Consider the following 18,572-nt stretch of genomic DNA (forward strand, 5'->3'; position numbering starts at 1 on the left):
CGTCACGACCGGTCCAGGCTTCCTGTGTGGACTGTTAATATTACTGCACTGACAACCCGGGACGGCACCCATAGGTTTTCTGATGAGCAGTTTGTGGGGTGTCTTTTTCCCGGGTGCCATGTTTTGCCCTTGAAGTGAACTGGAACACACCCACCTCAGGTAAATCAAAGGCCTGTAAAGATGCCATTGCAATAATCCAATCTATTGAACATTTCATTTCATTTAATTTTTTATTTATTCCGATCATGGAAATATGCAAACAGAAAAAACAAAAAACAGACAAGTAAAATAACAACAACACAATCATCAACTAAAGCATTTTCCATATTCCGCAAACAGGGGGGGGGGGGGTACATGTGCTTCATCGTCCTCCTTCTCCTCCTTTCAGTTTTCTCTCATTCTCCTTGAATATTAACCCTTGTGCTGTCTTTGGGTCAAGGAAGGAGGGAGGAAAGAAGGAAGGAAAGGAAAAAAGAAGGAAGGAAGGAAAGAAGATAGGAAATAAGGAAGGAAGGGAGAAAAGAAGGGAGAAAAGAAGGAAGGAAGGAAGGAAGGAAAGAAGGAAGGAAGGGAGAAAAGAAGGAAGGAAGGGAGGAAAGAAGGAAGGAAAGGAAAAAAGAAGGAAGGAAGGAAAGAAGATAGGAAAGAAGGAAGGAAGGGAGAAAAGAAGGAAGGAAGGGAGAAAAGAAGGAAGGAAGGAAAGAAGGGAGGAAAGAAGGAAGGAAAGGAAAAAATAAGGAAAGAAGGAAAGAAGATAGGAAAGAAGGAAGGAAGGGAGAAAAGAAGGAAGGGAGCAAAGAAGGAAGGAAGGAAGGCAGGAAAGAAGGAAGGAATGAAAGAAAGAAAGGAGGAAAGAAGGGATGAAGGAAGGAAGGAAAGAGGAAGGGAGAAGGAAGGAGAGAGTTAAGGGTTAAAAAGATCAAGTAAATGGCCTTGATTTAGGCTTGGAACATCCTGGTGGATATTTTTTTTAATTTAAAGTCAAATTGTCATTGTTTTCATCTTCATGCAGTCCTACCTGTGATGTAAAAATTAAGATTTAAAAAAAAAACATTTGTTAAGGATGTGAGCTTAAATGGGATTTCTGTTTATTTCATTTTTCATTTTCATTTTTATTTATTCCAATCATGAAATATGCAAACAAAACAAACAAACAAGTAAAATGAAACACAATCAAAAGCATATTCCATAACCAGAAAGGAGCAGGAAGAAGAAAATCTTATTCTACCTGCCCCTCCCTCAAAACTAAATTGAACAATAATAACAAATGGTCTGCACAATTACTTAGTTAACATCACAAAGAAAGAAAAACAAAAAAATCTAAGATAGATTGTCTGTCTCCATACGCATATATTATACATTTGAACTATTTCATCCATACATTGCTATTTTTATCTCTTTAATTTTTTTTTAAACTGAAATATGTTTATACAGCCCTTTAAATCATAATGTAATAAATTCCATAACTTAATTCCAACAACAGAAACACTCATCTGCTTTAAAGTTGTTCGGGGAAATAGATGTTTAAAATTAAATTTTCTACGACTATCTTCATTATTTGAACTGAAAGTAAACATGTATTGTACATTTTCTGGTAATGCTTTACATTTAGCTGTTACATGATTATGAATGCATGAATACGTTTTTTCCATGTCTAGTAAGGAGTCAGACATTGACAAACAAAGGTATGAAATCATAACCAAGATGACCAAATGTAAAATGTTCATTTGACATTTTTAGAGAAAAAAGAAACTACAGTATACAAACTCATAAACTTTCCATAAACTGTCATTCAAAAACTATGGTAATTATACAAACTTTCATTGGGAACCTCTATAGAAACGACAAAATGCCACACTTGTAGTTTATTTACTATTATTTCTAACACCACTCCCCAAGCATCTAAAATCATCTAAAAGCGTTAGAATTTAATGATACAATGTAGCTTTATATCATGTAAATGGTAGTTCTTAAAAAGACTTGGATCAATCGTTTTTTCAAAGCAGTATGAATTGAGTCATAATACTATTAACTGTTTTCAATTACAAAATTCAACTTACGGATAAAACAAGTTGTTATGGTATAGTAAGGCAAGGCAAGTTTATTATAGCACAATTTAACACAAGGTAATTCAAAGTGCTTTACATCAACATTAAAAGCAGCAACACACAATTAAACAGTAAATAACAAATTAAAATGAAATAAAATGATAAGAAAAGAGGTAAAATAATAAAAAGCACAGGGACACGCCCACATTATGTAAATAGAAGTTAGCAGTGGTTCCAATGTTTTTCAGCCAATCCTTTCTGAAAGAGCTGCAAAGTTGCTGGGAGCATTTGCAGAAAATGTTTGCATCTGTTACACTTGATAAAAGAATGTTTTCTTCCAGGTGAACATTAAAGCAGCACTATGTAACTTTTCCACCTTAATATCATATTTCCAGAGTCATTGTGATGGTACATCAACTTACAACAGGTTTAATGACACCTCTGTCATTGTCTGAGGGGTCTGTATCGCCTTCACTGGCACTATGTAACTTGGAAGTGGATGGTAGGAACCCTGCCACACTACTGGTAAAGCACTACCGCTTTTGTCCAAAGGAGCCGCCAAACTCAACAAAAGCTGAAAGTTACGTTGTGCTGCTTTATAGGAGCATGAGGCTCCTTTTAAGAAATGAGACTCTCTAGCGCCACCCTTCACCACGACGGCCGTTGGGGGTACTGCAGCCAACAGTGAAGCCGGCACGGGAGAACGGGGAGAACGCGCATGCAGCGTCATGTGACGTCACATCCGCTTGGCAGCGCGGGAAAAGCGGCCCCAGCACTGCAGCACATTTTGCAGCACACAGCCTGTTCAAGGCAACGGAGAGATACACTAGAGGGCTCATTCTTTTTGATTTGGAACGCTTCATCTGACATTATAACTAGAAAAATTAAAACGTATACAATTTTTCACGATAACACTTCACTGACTGTATTTCCTTTTCTCAATAACAAAATTATGTACACGTTATCTGTCATTTCTGTATGTAATTACCTTCAATTCGGCACACATAACCAATTGCAAATAACACCAAATGAATAAATGGACATTAAGTAAGGGATAATGCCCGACGAGGTCACATTATCATAAATATATGGACGACGCGGGCGTGAACCATCCAACGCGAAGCGGACGGAGGACGGTATGTGCAAATTTCACATACACAAACGTGAATAACTGTAGTATCTCAATCAATCAATCAATCAATCAATCAATCAATCAATCAATCAATCAATCAATCAATCAATCAATCAATCAATCAATCAATCAATCAGTCAATCAGTCAATCAATCAATCACTTTATTTGTCCCCAATGGGACAATGAATTTTGCAGCAATATATACACATACAGCATACACATAATAAACGACAACAAGTTTAAATCTAAAAAGCCAAGCACCACAACAGCTACTTTTCCTCATGGAATTGAGAAGGAGATGCAGAAGGTACAAAAGAATGTTTACAGGACTGTCTCAGAAAATTTGAATATTGTGATAAAGTCCTTTATTTTCTGTAATGCAATTTAAAAAAACAAAAATGTCATACATTCTGGATTAATTACAAATCAACTGAAATATTGCAAATCTTTTATTATTTTAATATTGCTGATCATGGCTTACAGCTTAAGAAAACTCAAATATCTTAATCTTAATCTTAAACTGTAAACCATAATCAGCAATATTAAAATAATAAAAGGCTTGCAATATTTCAGTTGATTTGTAATGAATCCAGAATGTATGACATTTTTGTTTTTGTAATTGCATTACAGAAAATCACAATATTCACATTTTTTGAGACAGTCCTGTATATACGACAGAGTATTAGGGCCAAACTAAGACAAAAAAATTTTTTGAAATTACGAGAATAAAGTCCTAATATAATGAGAATAAAGTCGTAAAATTACGTGAATAAAGTCATAATGTTGCGAAAATAAAGTGGTAATAGAATAAAGTCGTAACATTACGAGAATAAAGTCGTAACATTACAAGAATAAAGTGGTAATTTATGAGAATAAAGTCGTAATATTACGAGAATAAAGTGGTTATTTATGAGAACTCTAACAGGAAACGCATCTTCTCCCTGTGTTAAAATGAGGAATATCTTTTGAAGTTATATTTATATATTGTATTATATATTACGACTTTAATCTTGTAATATTACGACTTTATTCTCGTAATATTACGACTTTATTCTCGTAATATTACGACTTTATTCTCGTAATATTACGACTTTATTCTCACAACATTATGACTTTATTCTGGTAATTCTACGACTTTCCATCCATCCATTATCTATACCCGCTTTATCCCTTGCGGGGTCACGGGGGTCTGCTGGAGCCTATCCCAGCTCACGACTACGACTTTGTTTTCGTAATTTCCATTTTTTTTTGTCTTAGTTTGGCCCTAATACTCCGTCGTATGTATATAACTTCTCAATAATTTTTTTTTTTCAAAATGGATGGATGAATGAATGTAAATAAATGATGGATGGATAAATATACCATCCGATCCCTCTTCTCTCCAGCTGGGGGCAGTAGTGCGCTCTCACGCGAGTTGTCCCCACCAACTATTGAGGAGACGAAGAAGAAGCGAAGCTAAGCAGCAGCATGGCGACAGTTCAAGTCAGCGAGGCTGAAAAAGTTTACATCTTACACGGGATCAGGGTAAGGATTAGATTTTTTTCTCTAACAGACACTTGACTGACTACATTGAATTACTATAAATTATCCGTTGATTGCTTTTGCCACGAGCTACAGAGCAGGACACTTAGCTGACCTGCTGCTATCAGTGTGTTGACATCATAGACATATAACCAGTACTGGAGTTGAGGGGGGATGAAATCATCCCCCCTGTAAAACTGCCATCCCTCCTTTCCATCCCTTATGTCATTTCATCAATGAATGGACAATTTTCACCTGTTTCAAGTAAATTTTCACTTGAAATAAGTAGGAAAATCTGCCAGTGGGACAAGATTTATCTTCTCATTACAAACAAAAAAATCTTGTTCCACTGGCTTGAAACAGGTGAAAATTGTTGTTTTTTCCAGTGATGAGTCTTGTTTTAAGTGTAATAAGATTTCTTTACTAAAATGAGACATTTTAACTCGAAATAAGACAAATATTCTTGTTAAGATTTAGAGTTTTTGCAGTGATCCATTTTACTTATCCTGTGAAGGACAGAGTCATATTGATAAGTTCAGAAAAGTGTTTTTTATTGTTGTGTTTTGATGTATTTGATGTAAGTCCAGTGGATATTTAAAGCTTACAGAAGGCTGCATTTAACTGCTGCTATGTCATTCCTGCAGTATTTCTGCAGGTGTTTTGGTCACTGCTATTATTTGTAATGCATTATATTATTTGTAATCAGCACAAATTATCTGTCCCCATATGATAAAATCCACCATCCCCCCTGATTTTTTTTTTTACAACTCGAGTACTGGAGTTGACATGGTTGTGTGTCCAGGATGATCTGCGGGTGGATGGACGAGGCTGTGAGGACTACAGACACACGGAGGTGGAGACGGACGTGGTTTCCAACACAGACGCTTCTGCCAAAGTCACGCTGGTAAACAAGAGTCTCAGCCTAATATAATATAATAATAATAATATAACTTTCATTCATATCTGTGGAACCAGGAGAAACCCTGTCTCAACCTGCACACACACTCCTGCATGGAGCTACACTTATCTACTTTCAGCTGGCCTCTTTTATTTATATATATATATGTTTGTGTGTTGTACAATGTTTGTGACAGCATGTGATTTTTTTATAACTAGCTGTAATATCCCTGTTTATTATAAGTCACATTTTGTGTCAAACTCTTGAGTGTAAACCTACTGTGTCGTAGTTGAGCGGAAGCAAATGTGACCAAAATAGGTGAAGAAATAATCTAAAGCCTGATTTTGTGTGCGTGCGTGCGTGCGTGCGTGCGTGCGTGTGTATGTGTATGTATATATACATACGTGGAAAAAATTGTTGGTACCCCTCAGTTAAAGAAGGAAAAACCCACAATTCTCACTGAAATCACTTGAAACTTACAAAAGTATCAATAAATACAAATTTATTGAAAATTAAATAATCAAAATTAGCCATTACTTTTGAATTGTTGATTAACATAATTATTAAAAAAAAACAAACTAATGAAATAGGGCTGGACAAAAATGATGGTACCCATAACTTAATATTTTGTTGCACAACCTTTTGAGGCAATCAATGCAATTAAACGATTTCTGTATTTGTCAATGAGTGTTCTGCAGCTGTCAACAGGTATTTTGGCCCACTCCTCATGAGCAAACTGCTCCAGTTGTCTCAGGTTTGATGGGTGTCTTCTCCAAATGGCATGTTTCAGCTCCACAGATGTTCAATGGGATTCAGATCTGGGCTCATGGAAGGAACTTTAGAATAGTCCAACGCTTTTCTCTCAGCCATTCTTGGGTGTTTTTGCCTGTGTGTTTTGGATCGTTGTCCTGTTGGAAGATCCATGACCTGCGACTGAGACCAAGCTTTCTGACACTAGGCAGCACATTTCTCTCCAGAATGCCTTGATAGTCTTCAGATTTCATTTTACCTTGCACACATTCAGGACACCCTGTGCCAGATGCAGCAAAGCAGCCCCAAAACATTACTGAGCCTCCTCCATGTTTCACCGTAGGGACAGTGTTCTTTTCTTCGTATGCTTGGTTTTTGAGTCTATGAACATAGAGTTGATGTGCCTTACCAAAAAGCGAGACTGGAATTTGCAAAGATGCATGTTGACGACCCACAAAGCTTCTGGGAGAATGTCCTTTGGACAGATGAGACCAAACTGGAGCTTTTTGGTAAGGCACATCAACTCTATGTTCTCTATGTTGATTTCAGTGAGAATTGTGATTTTTTTTTTTCCTTCTTTAACTGAGGGGTACCAACAATTTTGTCCACGTGTGTGTATATATATATATATTATATATATATATATATATATATATATATATATATATATATATATATATATATATATATATATATATAAATAGTCTCTTTTTTTTTTTTTTTTTTTTTTAGAAAAGTAGGACTAACTTGTTTTTGTTTTCCTTTCAGGGCCACACAGCAGTTCTTGTTGGGATTAAGGCTGAGATTGGAAAACCGAGACCACTTGTGCCAAAAGAAGGTTATTTGGAGTTCTTTGTTGATTGGTAGGTGTGCTGATCCATTTCTCATTTAAGGAGTTAGTTATTAATCATATATTAAATGTACTACATTTTTACTTGATCTGAGTTCCTTACCATACCACCATATGGTACCATACCATCCTGAACTGTGTAGTAACAGAAAGAATGAGATTGCATGTGAAATAAGTTTCCCCTGCAGGCTGGCTGGACTCTCTTTTAGAGACAAGTCAGGTACATGTCCCTCCTGACCCGTGTCCTCTGCTGCTCGTCATCCCCTTCTCTCTTTCTGCTTTCCTGTCTCCTTACTGTCCATTAAAGGCAACCACTGAAAAAAAAGATATAGAAATAGTGAGAGGTTGAGAAGTTCTATCATCAGGAAAAGCTTGGAGTTGTTGTGCCACAGCGGTTGCGCTGTTCAGTTATCAAGGGTTATTAATAATTGTCCTTCAACAATTATTAATAATTAATAAAGTAGATTATTTGTCAAATTGAATAACCAAAATGACTTAATTCTTGCAGGGGCACCACCTGGGCCTTAACCAGGAAAATGATAACTGTAGCAGCAAATCAGTCTCAAAAATAGGGATTATTCTGCAGAGTAGTAAATTTTACTATTATCACTACAGAATAACCATTGAAGGCAATTACCACTTCGGCTCTAGCTCTGTCAAACAGCCATTGTGACAAACATAAGTAAAACCACACAAACAACTTCTCTCATTAAAATCAATCAGAATTTATTTACATCAGGCTGAAAAGCGACACCATTGAATAAATCCTGATTGATTTTAATGAGATAAGTTGTTTGTGTTGTTTTACACATGTTTTGGCACAATGGCTGTTTGACAGAGCTAGAGCCAAGTGGTAATTGCCTTCAAGGGTTATTCTGTAGTGATAATAGTAAAATTTACTACTCTGTAGAATAATCTATTTTTGAGACTGATTTCGCTGTTAAAGTTATACTTTTTCCTAGTTAAAATCCAGGTGGTGCCCCGAGGATTACTTGATTTTGATAATTCAATTTGATAAATAGTCTACTCTATTAATTATTAATAATTGTTGTATAAAATTATTAATAACTCTTGATAACTGAACAGCGCCCCCTACGTGTGGCACGACAGAGTATAGTCGCTGCTCCTCCTTCTCAAGAGGAGCCAGTTTAGGTGGGAAAGTTCCAATCTGGAGGAGCCACAGGGCGACCCGGGACCTGCTGGAGAGACGACTCCACCGGGGCCTCATGTACAAAAAGGGTGGGGCATAAAAATAAAAAAGTCTTTACAGCATTTTCCATGCACACTTTGGGATGTTCAAAAATCAACTTTGTGCACACTACCATGCACGTTTTTGATATACGGGTCAATGACGTGACGCCTATATTTTCTGAAAAACAGACTTTTTTTTTCAATTCAAAAAAGGTTTAAATGGTAAAAAAAACCAAAACAGATATATGACTTACCTGTCCCACATATGGACTCACTTGAATTTTACAAAAAATACTAGTTATTTGGGATTTTGTTGTTGTTTTAATTGTCAATATGTCATGTGGTGCGACCGTCTGACCACGACTCTGGTTTTGAAAACTTTTTTTAAAATCACTCTAAATTTTTTAAAATCCATCTTCTGCCCGATCTGGCAGGGTTTTCGAAATGTTGATTGCAACACATTTGTATTTATATGTCCATCATAATATACAAACAAAGTTTGACTGATGTCCATTTTATGAAATATCATGTGGCACGACCATTAAAAAAAACAACCATTTTTGTATAATACTGAAAACTTGTAAAAAAAAAAAAAAAAGATGTCAAGATGTTAAGGAAATTAATTTATTTTAATATGAATCATGGTTGCACCACATGTTTTTTTAAGGCTAGTGCCAATTCATCTTGACAAAAAACTCTAAAATCACTTAATTTAAAATTTTTATATGAATTTGTGTGTACACAACATTCTTAATGTTTGAACTACTGCAATAAATATTCTTTTTTTTTAATTATTTTAAAATTGACCTGTTGAAAATCCTTATTCGTCATTAACCCATACACATGTACCGGTACTTGCATAAACCCATACCACCACAACAATGCATTAGCAAGATTTCTGCGCAAGGATTTAAGATGAAATTCAGGCATCGTTTGAACACGAGGCCCCTGGTCTGGACCTTCATGACCTGAATTAACATCAGTGGCGTTAGATGAATAAATGAATAGATGGAAACAGTCTCATCTTTACAGGACTACACTCACGCTGCAGACACACACCCCTCCAGAGGACACGGCTCTTTTCTTATTTTCTGTTTTATTTGTTTTTTACTTCCTGTTTTATATGTCTATTTTTATCTTGTTTTTAAGAGTTCTGTGCCCATGAGCTGATTTCTTTTTTTTTTTTTTTTTTAAATCATCCACCTATGTTTATTTAGTTTTAGAGGGCCTACAATAAAATTGAGTGCGGTATCTAAATTTGGAGTTACAGGACTTTCTCAGAGAATCAGAATATTGTGATAAAGTTATTTATTTTCTGTAATGCAATTAAAAAAAACAAAGATGTCATACATTCTGGATTCATTACAAATCAACTGAAATATTGCAAGCCTTTTATTAATTTATTATTGCTGATTATGGCTTACAGTTTAAGATTAACATTCCCAGAATATTCTAATTTTTTGAGATAGGATATTTGAGTTTTCCCTTTAATCTTAAACTGTAAACCATGATCAGCAATATTAAAATAATAAAAGGCTTGCAATATTTCAGTTGATTTGTAATTAATCCAGAATGTATGACGTTTTTGCATTACAGAAAATAAAGGACTTTATCACAATATTCTAATTTTCTGAGACAGTCCTGTATAATAAACACACTAAATGTTTTATATACCAGGAATTGTTTTAAAAATGCTGAAAGATAATGTTGCATTCTAAACAGTAGCACTTTATTGTCACCCTCTTAAAATAAATGTTACATTTTTTTTGTTTTTTTTTTACTTAAAGAAAAATATGACTTGCACCATTAATTTTAGTGGGTGACGTCATGTTTTGTGTAATGCTTCTGTATTGCCACTAGGTGGTGGCGTTGTCACCTGTTCCCTTTTTAGTCTCACAAATAACAATTATCACGAACTTCACCTTTTCGTTTTGTAAATTACAAGACGCAATAAAAAACTTAAAATTATTATCCGTTTTATATTTTTCCTTGTGTCCCCAGTTCGGCTAACGCCACCCCCCAGTTTGAGGGCAGAGGAGGCGAGGAGCTGGGGACGGAGCTGAGCAACAATCTCTACAAAGTGTTCAACAACAAGCACAGCGTGGACTTGAGGAGTCTCTGCATCAGTGAGGGGGAACACTGCTGGGTGCTCTACGTGGACGTGCTGGTGAGTGGGAACCTCTGACGTCGCTTTTTATTCACCAGGGAAATAATCTGGCTTGTTTGCGGTTCTTCAAACAACCTCCAGAATTATTATTTTTTTCTAATATTGTGAACACAAACCAAAAAAAGGCTGTCGGCACTTAATCCCGTATTTCCTTGTAGCTCAGCAGAAACCACACACCATCACAAAAATGTACAGGACTGTCTCATAAAATTAGAATATTGTGATTTTCTGTAATGCAATTACAAAAACAAAAATGTCATACATTCTGGATTAATTACAAATCAACTGAAATATTGCAAGCCTTTTATTATTCTAATATTGTTGATCATGACTTACAGCTTAAGAAAACTCAAATATCCTATCTCAAAAAATGTGAATATTCTGGGAGTCTTAAAGGGAACCCTGCGTATTAAGACATGTAGGTCTTAAAAGATAAATGTTGGTATCAATTATAACAATGTGATATAAAAAACCTTTTTGATGTCTTCGTTTTTATAAAATTTGAAAATATAATTTAACTCGTAGGTCGCCATTGTTGTTTACACCGCAATGCATTCTGGGTAGTGACGTCACACGGTTGCACCTGCTGGCCCCCGTACACTGTTGTGACTGTTCAACCAGATAATCCAGAGGATAAACATGTCATCTGTTCAGCCATTTCAATTTGAACCCGAGCACAAGGTCAATGAGGAAGACAACACTGAAAACATATCTCAAAACGAGCCAAATGAAGACCAAAAAAGACGGGATGAGGCGAGAGTGGGACAAAATCCCAGCAACTGCGTCTCAATGCAAACAGAGGAGGAGAGCGTTTGCTGTCAAGAGCTCGTGTTTTTGTCAGCAGCTGTTCACTTTAAGCTATTATGTGATAAAACGTATTCCAATATCAATAATTTTGGAGATTATTAGCATCCACCGCTGTCCTATGCTTTATAAATCATTAGGACAGGTGGCGCCGCCAGGATTCAATTTCGTAATAGGCACAGAAACAGTCCGTCCACTGCTCTATTTCAGAGTCTCACTCGGCCTGAATATTACACTATCCATTAGGGAGAGGATAGGTTGGTTGGCTATTCAGTGTTCAATAAGTATTTCAAAGATCTTTTTTCCTCAAACAAAACTTTGCAGTGACAAATTGGATAAAGTGCGCACGGCGCACTACACATGGTGACATTATTATGCGCACCAGAAACACAGATGCAAACATGGTGTCAGCGCATCAGAAACACAGATGAAAACACAACTAAACATTAAAGGTGATGGCGCACCCAGAAACGAATGAAAACACGTCTAAACAGGTGGCGGCGCAACAGAAACCCAGATGAAAATGCAGCTAAAAACATTAAGGTGACGGCGCACCTACAAAAAAGTAAAAAAAAAAAAAAAAAAAAGATCAAGTCGTGCGCATATTACCAGTGCATTAAACTGTATATAATGCAGCGGCGCAGCCAGCTGGAATCCTGTACGCACTGTGCATACCCTATAATCATTGTTATAATGATACCAACATTTATCTTTTAAGACCTACATGTCTTAATACGCAGGGTTCCCTTTAATCTTAAACTGTAAACCATGATCAGCAATAATAAAATAATAAAAGGCTTGCAATATTTCAGTTGATTTGTAATGAATCCAGAATGTATGACATTTTAGTTTTTTTAATTGCATTACAGAAAATAAAGAACTTCATCACAATATTCTAATTTTCTGAGACACTCCTGTATTCAGGTAGCGGTGTAGGATTTTTGTTTGTTTGTTTAATCAAACATTTAATTCATCCTATGCTTGTTGGTCCACAGAGAATCTAAGACGAAAACCAGTGCGATATAGATGCTGTTTTTTTTTTTGTTTTTTTTACATTTACAGGGCTTACACTCGCCTGACAGCAGCACTTTTTAAACATGGTTTTTGACAGTTGCTATATAGCCATTTATTACCTTAAAAAATGCAGTTATTTTGATAAATATTTATTTTGAATAATTTTAAGTGAATCAGTAAGAAAAAACACAACTCAAAATTCTGATTTCAGATGCTCATGTAAAGCGTCTGTTTTTAATCTTCTGTGGTTTAATGTTTAGGGGTTTAGTACGACGGAGTATTAGGGCCAAACTAAGACAAAAATTTTTGGAAATTATGAGAATAAAGTCGTAAAATTACGAGAATAAAGTCGTAATAGTACGACTTTATTCTCGCAACAATATGACTTTAATCTTATAATTTTACGACTTTATTCTCGCAATATTACGACTTTATTCTCGCAATATTAGGCTATGACTTTATTCTCGCAACATTAGGCTATGACTTTATTCTCGCAATATTACGACTTTATTCTCGCAATATTACGACTTTATTCTCGTAATTTCCCAAAAAAAATTTGTCTTAGTTTTAATACTCCGTCGTAGTTTTGGACTGTCGTTAGGGCAAAATTAAACTATTACTCTAGAAAACTACTTCTATATGAATCTACAGTAGACAACATTTGAAGCGGATCAAAATATTTCATTAAAGTTGTCCTTAGACCAGAACAGATATTGCTCAAAATTCTGGCATAACGTGCAAGTTTGCTTTTGATTGATTATTACTAGTTGGTTCCAGACCTTTGTGCCGGTGACGGTCTGTATTTACGTTTCCCTCTCCCTGTTTTCCCTCCAGAAATAGAAGTGAATGATGTTTGGCTGCTTCATAAAGAAAACTTATTTATTAATCTCAAGCTCGTCTTGAAATGATCTTCCATGTAAACGCTGCAGAACTGTTCAATGTTCCTTCTAGAGAGCATTTCTGCATTTAAGTAGTAAAATCCAGCCAAAATAAATGAACTCTCACATTGTGTCTCCTTACACAGGTCCTGCAGTGTGATGGAAATCTATACGATGCCATCTCCATAGCCATCAAAGCAGCTCTCTTCAACACAAAGTGAGTATCCTGATATTCACTAGACCAGGGGTCGGCAACCCAAAATGTTTTAGAGCCATATTGGACCAAAAACACAAAAAACAAATATGTCTGGAGCTGCAAAAAATGAAAAGTCTTGTATAAGCCTTAGAATGAAGACAACACATGCTGCATGTATCTATATTAGTTAGAACTGGGGGAAGACTTTCGAAAAGTCGAGAAAAAAGTCAAAATGTCGAGAAAAAAGTTGAAATGTCGAGATTAATGTTGAAGTACAATCTCGAGAAAAAAAAACGAAATGTCGAGAAAAAAGTCGAAATTTCGTGAAAGAAGTCGAAACGTCGAGATTAATGTTGAAATCTTTGTTAACAGAAATGTTGAAATGTAATATTCACTCTACACATTTTTACAGCATTGGAAAACGTTCAGAATGTTTGTGTCATGTTTGTCCTCCTACAGAAACCACATTAACACAAAAAATATATTTCCTTCCCCCATCGATTTCCATTTAAAAAAAAAGATATTTAGCCGCAGATATTTATGTTGTTAGATTAGATATTTACTACATGTACAGAAGGATTTAGAACTGTAAATGATGTACATGTTTGTACCTAAATAGATCCTTTCCTAACAGTGTCTTTTAACACGGCAGCAACTTTGCTGATTAAAACGGGACAGAACCAAGAGAAAATAACCGGTTTTTATTTATCTATTTATCTGTTTGAAATCTGCTTCTACCTACTTCTATCTGCTATAGAAGAAGTAGCGTATTCTTCTTTGCATTTATTTTGTCTTAGTTTTGATTCTAATTCCGGTTAGAGCGCCCCGAGCGGTGGAAGAAAAATCCACAGAATAGCTGCACTTTTGTATAAGCTGCATGGTTGAAAACCTATGAAAAAAGTAGCAGCTTATAGTCCAGAAAATACGGTATATGCTCAACAAAGTTATTTGTTAAAGTAAACAGTCTTGTGATTGCCTCGCATACAGAATTCCCAAAGTTCATATATCGGTGGACGACGAAGGAGGAAAGGAGATCGAACTGTCTGACGACCCTTACGACTGCATGAGACTTGATGTAGAAAACGTTCCCTGCATCGTGACCTTGTTCAAGGTGAGCGAGCTGCTGATGCTGCTGCTGCTGCTGCTGCTGCTGCTGATGCTGCTGCTGCTGCTGCTGCTGATGCTGCTGCTGCTGCTGCTGCTGCTGACGCTGCTGATGCTGCTGACGCTGCTGCTGATGCTGATGTATGGAGCCAAATCAAGGCCAAAAGTTTTGCTAATTTGAAAATAAAATTTGAACTTGAAAATTCTTTTTTACAGTTTAAATTTTTTTTTTCGGTATCAGATCTTTTTTCAGTTTCAGAACTTTTTATTTCAGTTTCAAATCTTTTTTTCACGCCCCTCTCAGTTGATGCCACGCCCCCTACGCCACATCGGGGCCAAAAATTTGAAACTGAAAGAAAAAGATTTGAAACTGAAAGAAAAAGATTTGAAACTGAAAAAAAAAGATTTGAAACTGAAAAAAAAAGATGTGAAACTGAAAAAAAAGATGTGAAACTGAAAAAAAAAAAAGATCTGAAACTGAGAAAAAGATTTGAAACTGAAATAAAAAGTTCTGAAACTCAAAAAAAGATCTGATACCGAAAAAAAAATTTAAACTGTAAAAAAGAATTTTCAGGTTCAAATTTTATTTTCAAATTAGCAAAACTTTTGGCCTTGATTTGGCTCCATACTGATGCTGCTGATGCTGCGAGGTAAATGCCGTTCCCACACAGACAGTGCAGTAACGGCTGGTTCTCGCTGGGCAGGTGGGCCACAGACACGTGGTAGACGCCACTCTGCAGGAGAAGGCGTGCTCCGTGGCCAGCCTGATCATCGCCGTCACCAACAAGGGCACGGTCACCTGCGTGAGGAAGATGGGCGGAGGCAGTCTGGATCCAGAGAGCATCTTTGAGATGACAGAGGTGAGAGAGCGCTCGGCCTTTTGAGCCACCGGGCCACCTGGACTGTCACGCCAGCCGAGGAATTAACATAGTGTGATTTTTATTTTATTTTTCTCCCATTTATTTTATTTTATCGTCCCAATTTAAAAGTGGCAACAGTTGACCTTCACATAAAAAAAAACAACAAATGTGTATAAAAACAAAATCATGATAGGTGAAGGGAGATTTGTGAAGCTTTTTGAACAGAAATCGATTGAGCTTTTGGGGTTCAATATGAGGATAAACAGTGACATCTAGTGGCAGCCTGGGAGAACAGCAGCTGTTCATAATTCCACTTAAAGGGGACCTATTCTGGCATTTAATTTATATTTATCTATTTTAAACAGGCTTTGAATGTCTTTAAAAACAATCAAAAGCTTGTTTTTTCTACATAAATTAGAAATTCAGCCTCTGTGCCATGCAAGAGAAAACGCGTTTTTCATAATAGGTCCCCTTTAAGCACTAGCACAAAACATCATTTCTATCGCAAATGAGTGCAGTAAAACTGATTTTAAAGCTACTTTTTCATAAACAGATGTTTAGCAGTGAGGTTTCTGACTCTTTTTGTAAAACGATAAAATTAACTAACAATTTTAAGGCATGTTTTCATGATTAGATTCAATCCTTCACCCAAAATTGGGGAAAAACCACAAATACAACCTGTAGAGCCATACCAGTATGTCTTTTAGGCATCATATTTTGTATGATTATAGGTTTCAAGCTGTAATTCATTCATACCTGCGTATCAGTTGTATCAGTTGTGTGCTGTACTAGTGAAGCACGATCTGAAACGTATCAGTAGTTGTGCTTGTGAACATGAGGATCATTAAAAGTGGCAGTGGAACATTTAATGTTCAGTTTTTTATTGGGGAAACAGGATATTTTTTTAACAGTGCTGGGCTACAAACAGCTCTTTCTCTATTGCTTTGAATTTCCGTCAACCCAGCAGAACATTTGTCTGGAACACGCTGTCCCTCACTGACCACCTCAACTCAAATCCAAACACCTATTCAGAATGGCATTTGGATCATGATAGCTTTTTTTAAATTTATTTATTTATTGAGTGGATTTGATACATTTATTTCTTTTTCATTGGATTTTTTTACTGGAATGTTTTTAGCATTCAAAGTCTCTATGCGTCTTATGATTATTTTTGTAGTCCATGTTTGATTTTAACTGTAAAGCACTTTGGGCAACAGTGGTTGTTTTAAAAGTGCTTTACAAATAAAGATGGACTGATTGATACCGTACTATATACCGTATTAGATATCGTACTAATAATATTGAAATCTAACAAGTTTCATGTGTAAAATGTCTTGGTGTACTAGTGGATGAAAGATTGTCCTGGGGAAAACATATTGAGTATGTATGCAAAACAATTCTGAAGTCCTATGGCATTATTAGAAGAGTTTCTTTCTTAGTTAATCAGTCCTGTCTCATGATATTATATTATAGTCTAATTTATCCATACTTGACATATTGCAACATTGTTTGGGGCGCTTCTTATTCTTCGTACCTTAATCAATTATTTTTAATTCAGAAAAGATTTTTGAGAATGATTTCATATTCTACTCATCAAGCACCTTCTGCACCCTTATTTAGCAAATTTAAATTATCAATTTTTTCTATTAATATGTTTCAAACATGCCTCAAACAAGACATTCCAGGCACTTTTCATAATTTTTTTTCTGTTATCAGATATCATCTGTTTAGAAAGTACAAACGTAGGAAGATTACAAGTACTCACCCATCTTTTACTTATCTCTTTACTCTTTTAGGAGTTATTTTAGGAGTTTCTTTCAGGAGCACACGGGCGGGTGAATAAAGGCTGATTTATGGTTCCACGTAAAATCTACGGCGTACCCTACGCCGTAGGGGTCTGCGTTGGTGTAACGCGGAACCATAAATCAGCCTATAAAAAGCGACTTTCAGCTGTCAATCAAAATAACGTGGGGGCCCATAACGCTTTCAGTGTTTCAGGACAGAGCGCGTCCGATGCCACGCAGTGCCACGCGATAGTCGGACGCTCGCATGCAGTTAGGACAAGCTGTTATTCAGTTAGAGGTGGGAAGAACTTTCATTTACCTCTTTGTCTTTTACCTCCAGTCACAAATCCTTTATCAAATTTCATGGCCCTCAACTCTGGAACTCTTTAGATAGGTCTCTTAAGTTTATCATCCTTAAAAATGTTTAGGACCAGCTTGGTGGGGAATCTCTTATCTAGGCAAAATTAATAGGCTATTCTAATTGAAATGAAATTGCCATTTTATGGATATTTTTTGTTTGTGTGTTTATTGTGTTTTTATTTGTTTCTTTTACCTTTTCTTTTTTCCTTTCTTTTCTTTTTCTATTGATTGATTTGTTTTTGTGATTTTTGTATTAAGAGGGAGGATTTTTTATAAGCCCTTTGGGCTTCTTTTCCTCTCCTGCACAATTATTTGTCCTTTTATTGTTAATATAATTACTGTTTTATCATTGTGCATATGAATAAATAATAAATAAAAATAACTCTTTTCCAAGCCTTAGAAACAGAGGATGCAGGTATACTAAGATACTTTGGCGATAGTTTGAAAAGGTTGGCATGTACTGCTTTCCTGGTTGATCACGACTTCAAAGCGTCTTCAGATCTTCCTAGGTTTGGTTTCTTTAGATACCTGGGGATGTTAAACAAGAAACATCAGTGACTGGAGGGGGAAAAATCACTTTTTAAGAATGTGCACAGGCAAATACAGGGAATTTACACAAGCACTCTTTCTGATAATGTATTGAACCAATGAAACGCTTCATGACACACCGGGTCGGACGTCATTAGTTACAGTATGTGACAGTTTCTGCTCGATAGGAGCTCTAACTGTAGAGTTGACACACAACGGTTAATCGAACTGACACAGGCTCCATTCTGTCCATCTATAAAGCAAAGCAGCAGCAGCAGAATAACCACATGATTCTTTTTTCTGTGCAGACGGGTAAACGAGTGGGGAAGGCCCTGCACGCTCCGCTCATGAAGCTGCTGCAGCAAGAAGAGAGTCTGGGGAAGAAGAGACAGAAAGTCGGCTTTCTGGGTTAAAACTGACCTGTTCTATGTATTTACATGTACACATACTTTTCTATTAAAATATGTCATTTTTACACATTGCTTG

General features: G+C 36.1%; 1 protein-coding gene across 1 annotated transcript; it reads left to right on the forward strand.

Moving 5' to 3' along the window:
• The first annotated feature begins 4,601 nt into the window (after positions 1-4,601).
• exosc7 (exosome component 7) lies at positions 4,602-18,561 on the forward strand. Its single transcript, XM_061741753.1, has 8 exons — positions 4,602-4,705; positions 5,505-5,606; positions 7,119-7,213; positions 10,393-10,558; positions 13,401-13,471; positions 14,438-14,561; positions 15,259-15,414; positions 18,395-18,561. Exons 1-8 carry the CDS (start codon positions 4,649-4,651, stop codon positions 18,497-18,499), a joined length of 876 nt encoding a protein of 291 aa, XP_061597737.1. The 5' UTR covers positions 4,602-4,648; the 3' UTR covers positions 18,500-18,561.
• The last annotated feature ends 11 nt before the right edge of the window (positions 18,562-18,572 follow it).

Source organism: Cololabis saira, chromosome 15 (genome assembly GCF_033807715.1).
Source record: "Cololabis saira isolate AMF1-May2022 chromosome 15, fColSai1.1, whole genome shotgun sequence".
NCBI classification, from domain to species: domain Eukaryota; kingdom Metazoa; phylum Chordata; class Actinopteri; order Beloniformes; family Belonidae; genus Cololabis; species Cololabis saira.